This window comes from Ovis aries, chromosome 2 (genome assembly GCF_016772045.2).
Source record: "Ovis aries strain OAR_USU_Benz2616 breed Rambouillet chromosome 2, ARS-UI_Ramb_v3.0, whole genome shotgun sequence".
In the NCBI taxonomy this organism is placed as follows: domain Eukaryota; kingdom Metazoa; phylum Chordata; class Mammalia; order Artiodactyla; family Bovidae; genus Ovis; species Ovis aries.
This window is the reverse complement of record NC_056055.1, coordinates 132,889,402-132,899,679: the sequence shown is the minus strand read 5'-3', so window position 1 is coordinate 132,899,679 and position 10,278 is coordinate 132,889,402. Positions and strand designations below refer to the sequence as shown.

General features: G+C 38.6%; 1 protein-coding gene across 8 annotated transcripts; it reads left to right on the top strand.

Moving 5' to 3' along the window:
- The first annotated feature begins 377 nt into the window (after positions 1–377).
- On the top strand, positions 378–9,889 carry HNRNPA3 (heterogeneous nuclear ribonucleoprotein A3). Of its 8 annotated transcripts, none has more exons than XM_042243684.2 (11): positions 378–423; positions 2,466–2,588; positions 2,678–2,824; positions 2,905–3,115; positions 3,445–3,534; positions 3,618–3,713; positions 3,803–3,883; positions 4,302–4,445; positions 5,229–5,351; positions 5,445–5,514; positions 8,310–9,889. In XM_042243684.2, exons 1-10 carry the CDS (start codon positions 418–420, stop codon positions 5,495–5,497), a joined length of 1,074 nt encoding a protein of 357 aa, XP_042099618.1. In that variant the 5' UTR covers positions 378–417; the 3' UTR covers positions 5,498–5,514; positions 8,310–9,889. The 8 variants fall into 8 exon arrangements, with proteins under 8 accessions (XP_042099618.1, XP_027820613.1, XP_060265719.1 ...); XM_027964812.3 differs by having other exon boundaries at positions 5,609–9,889; XM_060409736.1 differs by having other exon boundaries at positions 4,302–4,448.
- The last annotated feature ends 389 nt before the right edge of the window (positions 9,890–10,278 follow it).

Sequence of the window (10,278 nt, the reverse complement as noted above, 5' to 3'; positions counted from 1 at the left end):
ATAGACCTAAAAGGCCCACGTGGGGGAGGGGAAAGGGGCGCGGGAAGAAAGGGAAACAGGCCTTTTTCTCCAGTGACGCGCGGTCACGAGGCGTTCTCCCGACGTGGGCGCATGCCATTGGCCAAACCCCAGGTGACGTCCTCGTAGCCGCCCGGGCGCGAACAGTGGCAAGGGCGGTGCCGCACTGGAAGTTGGCGAGGCGAGCGCGCTCCCGGGGCCTGCCACGCCTCCATCCTCTGCCCGCCAATCCACTCTTCTAGTCCCTCTTCGCGCCCAGGTGGCCACGCCCCTTCCTAATTCGTCCCACCCCCACCAGGCCGGTGGCGCGCGGAAAGTGCGTCACGTGACGGCTGGCTCCGCCTCTTCCTCTCGGTCCCATATTGAACTCGAGTTGGAAGAGGCGAGTCCGGTCTCAAAATGGAGGTAAAACCGCCGCCCGGTCGCCCCCAGCCCGACTCCGGCCGTCGCCGCCGCCGCCGGGGGGAGGAGGTATTAGGGGGAGAGCGGGGGGTTGCTGGGTAGTGGCCGGCAAGGTGGGGGGCCTGGCTCGGTGGGAGCGGGGAGGCCGGGTGGACCGGGTCGGCCGTCCCGCGCTCTGCGTGGAGACGGGCGCTGGGGGGGGGAGGGGAGCGGGCCTCGGAGCCCTCCTCGGGGCTTCTCGCCAGCCTTGCCGGCTCCCTGGGCTGCACAAATGGTCCCTGGGAGGCGCGGTGTGGCTGGGGAGACTTCGGGAGCGGAGCGGGCCCGCTGGCCGCGCGGCCTCGGATGCGAGGCCGAGGGCGGCATGGCGGGCCTCGGCGAGAGCGGTTGGGAGGAGGCGGTGGGGGAGGGGAGGGGACGAGCAGGCACATCCGGGCGAGCGAGCAGGCGGGCGGCGGCCACACTGACATTGATCCGCAGCCGCGTTACGAAATGGCGCATTGGCACGCAATGGCCGCCGCCTGGCTCCGCCGTGGGGGAGAGCGTGGGATTGGAAGGAAGAGGGAGGAGGCGGCCCAGCAGAGAATGCCGCAAATGGCCTCGAAGCTTGCGGCCTAGTGCTCTCGGTGATGTTCTCCCTACGCGTTTCTAGGCCTTAGCGATCTCTCAGTGGAGAATTTTATGTCTTGTTCTGTACGTTGCAGCACTCGGTTGAAAACAATTTTTTTTTCCCTGAAGTTTACTGTTTTAAAGTACTTCTTAAGCTGCCATTTTTGCTAAAGTACTTAGTGTTAACATGTAACTTCGCGCCATGTGGGTGAAGTATTCTATCTCGAAATTTTGAGTGTGGCTGTAAAATATGAATTTGAAAATTTTCTCATCTTCATTTTTTTAATGCTCTGATGGATAGGCTCTGGTTGTAGTTCCTTGGAAATTTGTTTTCCAGGCCTGCAACCAGAGTCGAATTTTTCATTTGAGAAAATTCCATGTGGGTTCTAGTTGTTTATCAACTTTGCGTTGTCGTCAATTAGATGCATTTAACTGAGCCTTGAAAAGGTGAATTAATGCTTTAGGCTATTAATCGTTTAACATTTTTTCCTAGTATGTGACAACCTCTTCATATTAAATGCCTTAGCGTCTCTACTTTTAGAAGACACAGGAAGACCTTAGAATGTAATGTATTTAAGCACTTTTGATGAACGATATCGTAATGCATATATGTATTAAGTGGCTGTTCGTGTAATGTATTAAAGACCTAGTTGAAATATAAAACAGTTCAGGCCATATGTTGATTTTCTGTAAATCTCAAATTTTTGTTTTGTTGGGCTCCTTTCTTGTCAAACTATATCGAATACTGTACTTAACGTAAGTCCAAAACTGGTGGTGTTTGACCTAGTAAAGTGTTGGTTATGATATTTTGGGTATGTGGTTGGAGTGCAAATAGGAAATTTTTATGTGGTAGATTTTTTTTCCCCCACAGGTTTTTTGGTGAGGGGGAATGCTGGTTTCCTCTTTCATTGAGAAATATTTATTTCAACATCTTTATTTGCTTGAAAGTGGTAAATTTCCCTTTAAGTTTGTCACTTGTAACATAAGTTGTGTTTCACGGTTTTGTGGTCTAAAATTAAATGCTTTGGGAGGTGTAGACTCAGGAGGGAAGTTAGGAAGAGAAATAGTATAGATAAAATAACTGAATTCACAACACTAATTTCTTAGAAAGTGGTTTCTCAGTAGCCACTTCAAAAATAATCTACCCTCAGGAATTTGTTGTTGTAGCTCAAAATTATGGGACTTCTGAATCTAGAATTCTCTTGGGCTTCAGTTTGGTTTTGAAGTGATGTTGACATTTCAGAGTTTGGTTATAGATTTTCTTGGTGTTTGGATTCCTTTAATCAATTGATGTGCATGATTCTACTCTAGTGTTTTAACTGGACAAAGTGATAATGGTACAGGAATTTGTTATTTGTAGGGGATTAAAAGTCTTTTGGATTTTTCTTTGCATTTAACTACTAAATGAAATAAAATGTATTGGTTTCTTTCCTCAGGGTCATGATCCCAAAGAACCAGAGCAGTTGAGAAAGCTGTTTATTGGTGGTTTGAGCTTTGAAACTACAGATGATAGCTTAAGAGAACATTTTGAGAAATGGGGCACACTTACAGATTGTGTGGTAAGTTATTAAAATACCAAAAAAGTTTCTCAAAAGAGGGCAGAGAACCTGTAGAGGTGTTTCAGTGCTTTAATTTTTTTATTTTGTAGGTGATGAGAGATCCCCAAACAAAACGTTCCAGGGGCTTTGGTTTTGTGACTTACTCTTGTGTTGAAGAAGTGGATGCCGCGATGTGTGCTCGACCGCACAAGGTTGATGGGCGTGTAGTGGAACCAAAGAGAGCTGTTTCTAGAGAGGTATTTTAATAATACCATGTTGTATGGTGTGAAATTGTAAAAATTTGAGGTTTTTTTACTTACATATTTTTTATTTATAGGATTCTGTAAAGCCTGGTGCCCATCTAACAGTGAAGAAAATTTTTGTTGGTGGTATTAAAGAAGATACAGAAGAATATAATTTGAGAGACTACTTTGAAAAGTATGGCAAGATTGAAACCATAGAAGTTATGGAAGACAGGCAGAGTGGGAAAAAGAGAGGATTTGCTTTTGTAACTTTTGATGATCATGATACAGTTGATAAAATTGTTGGTAAGTAGCACTTTGAATGGAAGAGCTTGAATGAGAAAGCAGAAATGGTTTGTTTGCTTTGTTTTAAACTTGCTAAATTGCTTATAAGTTTGTATTGTGTATAAAAAGCATAGAAAAGTGTATGGTTCAGTTTTCATGAAGTGGCTGCACGTGTAACCAGCATCTGGATCAAGTGATTCACATCCCAGAACACTCAACCCCACTCAGAAGTCACTACGATTTTGATGATGTTTTAATAAGTTGTATAGCAGTAAAGGATAACATACATTTGTGCTTTTACAAAAACATCAAATAACTTTTCTTTGTTTGTTTGATTAAAAAAATTTTAGTTCAGAAATACCACACTATTAATGGGCATAATTGTGAAGTGAAAAAGGCCCTTTCTAAACAAGAGATGCAGTCTGCTGGATCACAAAGAGGTGAGTAGTATCATATATGGATACGAAATAGACATAAGTTATGATGGTAAGTTTCTTAAAAATCTTTCTTGCCTGTGTTCAAGGTCGTGGAGGTGGATCTGGCAACTTTATGGGTCGTGGAGGAAACTTTGGAGGTGGTGGAGGTAACTTTGGCCGTGGTGGAAACTTCGGTGGAAGAGGTAGGATGTTATTTCTGAGAACATGTCTACCTAAAATTTGTTAGTAAATTGAATATACATTTAATTCACACCTTTTTTTTCTTTTTAAGGAGGCTATGGTGGTGGAGGTGGTGGCAGCAGAGGGAGTTATGGAGGAGGTGATGGTGGATATAATGGATTTGGAGGTGATGGTAAGTTTTGTAATGTTTTTCGACTTTATATTTTCTATATTTTTGTGTGACTTTACTATTAAAGTATGCTTCTAAGTTAATACTATAGACTACCAGACCTTTTTTCCCCTTAAGATTTAATGTTATCTTGTTCTTTTTGGCGAATGAGATTTATTGTACGGATAATTGAGGTGGAATTATTTTTCTCAGAGGAGATTGTTTACTCTGTATTTCTTAGATTTTTTAAAAAATGGAACAGTTTTTTAATATCAAAAGATTTAAGTTTTCATGTTAGTGGTTAATAGCCCAGATTGTAGCTGCTCCAAGTTTTAGTGTGTTAATTGGCCTGTTTTCCTGGGGCTTAAAAGCACAGTAAACTGGCATTCTATAACTTGACTGTACGTTTGTTTTTGTCTAAAAATTCAATTTGTTTTTCTAGGTGGCAACTATGGCGGTGGTCCTGGTTATAGTAGTAGAGGAGGTTATGGTGGTGGTGGACCAGGAGGATATGGAAACCAAGGTGGTGGATATGGTGGCGGTGGTGGAGGATATGATGGTTACAATGAAGGAGGAAATTTTGGAGGTGGTAGGCTTTCACTTGTTTTAAGTATTCAATATTGTTTTTATAGTTCACTACAGGCATTTTAGAAAAATGTTAAAACGAAATTTCACGTTTTATAATAGAAAATACTCAATGGAAAGTTAAACTGAATTTTCTTACATTGTTGCGATTTAGTAAATGTGCAAAATGTATTCACGTGTTCTCCATATTGAAATAGGACATTTAACAGTAATGTTTGTTGCCTGGATTTTTACTTTAGGCACTTTTAAGCTGGACAGATGGTAACTATAAATTGAATATGCAGACATGTTGAATAGGTGTTGTCAGGATTTAGGTGATTAGAAATACGTCAGTGGTGTTTCAGACTCATTACTCCATACTGCATGACACTTTAAAGAACTTTATTATGAGTGTTCAATTTCGGATTGTATTGCTGTATCAACAGGTTTTTCCTAATAGTCAATTTGAAATGCTTTTTATCAGTGACTTAGGTTATACTGTTTCAGCTACAGTGAATCTATCAGATTTTATGGTGTTTAGTGTTGTGAAGAGAATGTTCCAGAGTGTAGCATTTAATATGAAGACTGGTAGCTGTCTAGTCTCTTGAGCCAGTTTTCACTCTCTCTTCCTCTCCTGTGTATGTCTGAGATCTTTCTGGTGGAAAGAGTTTGATAGTTCTGTGAAATCTTAAAGGATTGTGTGTGTCAGGATGGTGCCGTGATTGTCAAAAGATAATGCAACGCATGTGTGTATTAAAGACTAACTTCTGTAGGTCAGCTACAAATAAAATCTTTGTAATTTCAGGTAACTATGGTGGTGGTGGAAACTATAATGATTTTGGAAATTATAGTGGACAACAGCAGTCAAATTATGGACCCATGAAAGGGGGTAGTTTTGGTGGAAGAAGCTCGGGCAGTCCCTATGGTGGTAAATAATATTTTTTTCCTAGTAAAATTCTATATTGCCATTTAAGTTAAAAATGTATGTATATTTCTTTATAATCTTTTTGTGTATTTCCAGGTGGTTATGGATCTGGTGGTGGAAGTGGTGGATATGGTAGCAGAAGGTTCTAAAAACTCAGAAGAAAAGGGTAGGTATCTTTTAAGTTTTTATAATGATGATAAAAGAATATGTGGAATTGTTCACTGAGTGTAATAATTTTTTTATCCTGTATTATTCAACAGGCTACAGTTCTTAGCAGGAGAGAGAGCGAGGAGTTGTCAGGAAAGCTGCAGGTTACTTTGAGACAGTCGTCCCAAATGCGTTAGAGGAACTGTAAAAATCTGCCACAGAAGGAACGATGATCCATAGTCAGAAAAGTTACTGCAGCTTAAACAGGAAACCCTTCTTGTTCAGGACTGTCATAGCCACAGTTTGCAAAAAGTGCAGCTATTGATTAATGCAATGTAGTGTCAATTAGATGTACATTCCTGAGGTCTTTTATCTGTTGTAGCTTTGTCTTTTTCTTTTTCTTTTCATTACATCAGGTATATTGCCCTGTAAATTGTGGTAGTGGTACCAGGAATAAAAAATTAAGGAATTTTTAACTTTTCAATATTTGTGTAGTTCAGTTTTTCTACATTTTAGTACAGAAACTTTAACAAAATGCAGTTTTGAAGGTGTTTCCTTGTGAGTTAACAAGTAAAGAAGATCATTGTTAATTACTATTTTGTATGAATTTTGCTAAAGTTAACTGTAAAGAAACACCTGCTGACTTGCAGTTTAAGGGGAATCTATTCTCCGCATCTCCAAACCATGACATGATGGCTCTGACATGTGGAGAGAATAGATATTTGTATGTTTGCAATGTGTGTTTTAGATAATAGAATTGGGTATTTAAATTAGCATATTTGTGAATTTAATAGCATTAAGATTTACCTTCAAATGAAAAATCTCAAAATTTCTATTTGGTTTTTGTGCATTTTCTTTCAAAATGTAATCATGATTTTAGTGTATTAGCTTTGCTGAGAGTCCTAGCTGTGTTTAGAACATCTCCATTCTACATTCACCTTGGTCACAAGTGAACTGCTGCCATAGTTTTATTTGGGTGTAAAGAATGTCTACTGCCCTCTGTTTAAATTCTGGGAAGGGGTAGTGAATGTTTCCCCTTTCCTCCTACCTTAGGAAACATTCTGAAAATGTCGAAAATACAAGACCACTAAGCCTGCTGTATCTGAGCAAATTAGTGGCTATCTTTTTTTTTCCTTTTTAAAGCACAAGAGGCCCGTAAATCTTCAGTTATTTTCCTTGGTTTAATATATATTTTTTTGATACAAGCTCTCAGAGCAAGGGAATAAAAATCATGCATTGTTGAACCATTAACTGGCTGGCATGCTTTCCTGTTTGTACCCTCTGCATTTTACTGGGTGAAAACCAAGGATAGTCTAGATGGAAATCATCCCAGATACTTAACTGCAGTAGACTTGCAGCACAGTTGCTTAGTACAAAAAAGCTTTTCACTTCCCCGAGACCTGAATTCAAATTTGAATAGTCAGCTTGTACTCACTTAAAATCCCAAAGAACACACTGTTACTCATGTGTATGCTTGAACCTAAATCATGTTGGTATGAGTTTACAATTTGTTTGGAAGATCCTTGTTGAGAAGAGTTTTAGATAAGGTCACATATATATATATATATAAATCAATGTCTACTGTTTTGCGCCAGCTAGTGTTTACAATTTCATTCAAGCCCTGAGTATGTGCCCTGTTGTTACTGTTTCTTTGGCAGTTGAACGTTGAATTCGAGATTCTTACTTTTGTTTTAAGAAGTAACTAAGCAAAACAAGCAATAAAGGGGGGATGGGGCGTGCTAGTGTTTGACTATGCTCTCGTTGCTCTAATTCTGTGCCTCTGTGCATTAATATTTGGATGCATGCCAGCATGGAAATTGGTCTTCACAGACACTGCAGTTTTTCAGAAAACACTCACAAACCAATAAATGTAACAGACAACATTCCATTTGTTAATGGACATATGTGAATAAGCAGTGTAGAAAATAGGCTAATTATCAGCAAATGGTTAAGTCTTTAACAACTTAAAAGTGTGGTTATATAAATGGACACTGTCAATGTTCATAACTTAAATCTGGGTACCTGGTCAAAATAATGCTTGGGAAACATTTTATTAAAATTAAGCTAAATTGTCTCAAGGTTTTTTTTTATTCATATAATAAAGGTTGAAGGAATGGGGGAGGTTAACATTTCCTGTTTCTATGTTTGTGAAATTGTTTTGACACAACCTTGACAGTATCCTTTAATGACATATGAGGTTAATTGTACTGTTAACAAAACTTTCTGTGTTCTGGAACTAGTTTAATAGTGAAAATACTGTCAGTAAGTTGATGTTTGCAACCTATAAGCAGGTGAAATCTGTGTATGTGACCTGTTTATAAGTTGTATTGTTAGCTTAGTTCTTGTGAACAGTGTGGAAAAGTTAAGCCATGAGGAGAGCGATTTAACCAGCTTTAAAGGACCTAAGAGGTGCTTTTTAAGCACGGTGTGGATCAAACGAGACTCACTAAGACAGGACTTCAGCAGCATTTTGAGTATGGACAAGTCAGCATAAATAAAGAATGACAAGGCAGCAGCAAGAGCTTCAACTACAGAGAAGTGAAGGCATAAAATACTATGGTGATAGTGAGCAACTTTCCAAAAGCTAGTTAAATCTGCTTATTACAACTGAAATATCGAAGAAGGTCTAGCGGGAAGGAGCTCTTCGCCTTTTGGAACACCAATGAGAGATAGTTGGCCACAGTCACTAGGTCTAGCATTTAGACCTGCGAGGAAGGGCAATAAGCATTAGGTAAGGTTTGAATTTGAATTTTTTCACTAATTAAAGAGTAATTTTTTGTAAAGCAAGGTAAGAGTAATTTTTTTGATTTGCAGGTTGAATGAGAACCCTACTTGCCTAAATGAGGAATGTCTTTCCTACCATCTTAAATACGAAGGTTTCTGGCTGGGTAAGGTTTGTAGCTCACAGTAAAGCCTGATGACACCATTTGTTTTCCCATAAATTTCTAGTACATATTTTAAAACTTAAGATACATTGGCAAAGTTGTTCAGCTGAAAGTTTTGTCTTGAGGAATCACATCCAGCACATTTTAAACAGTTTTAAGATTTTCTCTGCAAAAACCATGAGTGTTGATCTTGAGTCAGATATAAACAATTCACTGTTGGTGTCTTTACGATAAAGTCAATTTTTGGAAAGGGAGTGACCAGATTTTTTAAAGAATTTTTGTAACAAGCATGACTTGTAACAGAAGCATTACACTTCCAATCCTCATTCTAGGGGAAAAAAAACCCATCTGGAATGAACTTTCAAAACTGTCAGATCATAACAGATCTAAAAATGGTCTTCATTCAAGTGGCCTCATACATAAGTAAGTTCTCTTGCATATGACTTCAGGGAATTATTTGGACTAATAGGATAAACTCTTGATTCTTTTTTGGTTTTGTTGTTGACCTGTTAACCAGAAGTAGTAGGGCCCTACATAAACTAAATCTCCTTTCTAAAAGACAACCTTTCCCAAAAAATAGTTTAAAAATATTACTTCATTGCTACACAGTCAGATGCTAATTGTTCATAAGGGCTATTATTGCTGCCCCAAAAGGGCTTGTTAAAATTTGAGATTTGGTATTAATTCACTTTTTAAAATAACACTAGGGGAAGGGGACAGACGGTTAAAACTAGTTTCTAAATTATAAGTCAAGTTCTTGTAGTTAGTTTGCCATAGATTTATTTTCAGAGAATGGCTGGTTGGGTCTCTGACTAAATCAGGGCTGAGTTTCTACACATCATAGAAGTGTTAAATAAGGTAAATAGCCTTTTTAATTTCTTTACAACATGGTTTTTAATGATGCAAATTTCCTAAGATAATGAAACATTTTCTTTTTTAAAGGCAAGACATTGTTCTTTTCCAGTCCATCGATTTTATGAAATAAAGTGATTTTATTTAAATGTAGTTCCACTGTCATTTCTGAAAAATACGATGCTCTTAACTCACAACACCAGTAAACAAAGAAGTTATACAAGAGATGGTCAAGGCAAACTTTTTGTCAAAACTCCTAGGTTACAGTTTCCCACACTACATTTCTTTCTAAAGAGTCAATTTACACTTATGTCCTAAAGAAGAAAATTTGGTGAAAAGGACCATTTGTTGAACAGTTGGAATAAAATTGGTTTTAAGAGTTCTAATTATGTAAGTCACAATTTGAAATACTTCTAATGCCAGTATCTCTTGGAACTCCAATAATTGTCACAAAGTAGTGAGTAAGCATGCTAATGTGCAGGGGTAACATAAGGATTGTTAGCCTATATCAAATATTCAAGATTTCTTTTAGATCTCAATGTTTTACTCTGATTTATAAGACTTTTAAGAGGTGGTCTGTAATGGATTCAGATGTTTTATTTGTAGTATAATGAAATGTTTACAGAAAGAACTTTTTCATTAAAATATTTTTAGAAATGTGTGTGTGGTTTTGTCACTTCACAATGTTCACGTGACTTCAGTGGTGAATAGGTGGACATTACTAATAAGTGAAAAAGGAAACCTGGAATGAGCCTTCACATCAGTTAAAGGTGGTAAACATCACATGAGGAATATGTGTGGGAAATTTTACTGCCATTTAAGGATTTTGATAATTCAGGTGATTGGTGAGGAGTGAATCAACCTTTCTTGGAGACAAATTTTAGTTAATGTGAGTGAGCAATTCAGAAGAAAGGGGATTCCAGATGTTAGAAGGTACTCTATGGGTTTTTTATTTTTGGCTGTGCCAAGTCTTGTGTGGTGGGCATTCTTGAGTTGTGCTGAGTGGGTTTAGCTACTCTAGTGATAATGAGCACTTTTAATCTTGA

Excerpts from the sequence above, each read along its gene's own strand:
- HNRNPA3 (XM_012132979.4), top strand. The coding sequence starts at position 418 with ATGGAGGTAAAACCGCCGCCCGGTCGCCCCCAGCCCGACTCCGGCCGT. Across the intron at positions 490-2,465 it reads GCCGCCGCCGGGGGGAGGAG|GGTCATGATCCCAAAGAACC; the intron begins GTATTAGGGGGA and ends TTCTTTCCTCAG. Across the intron at positions 3,535-3,617 it reads GTCTGCTGGATCACAAAGAG|GTCGTGGAGGTGGATCTGGC; the intron begins GTGAGTAGTATC and ends CCTGTGTTCAAG.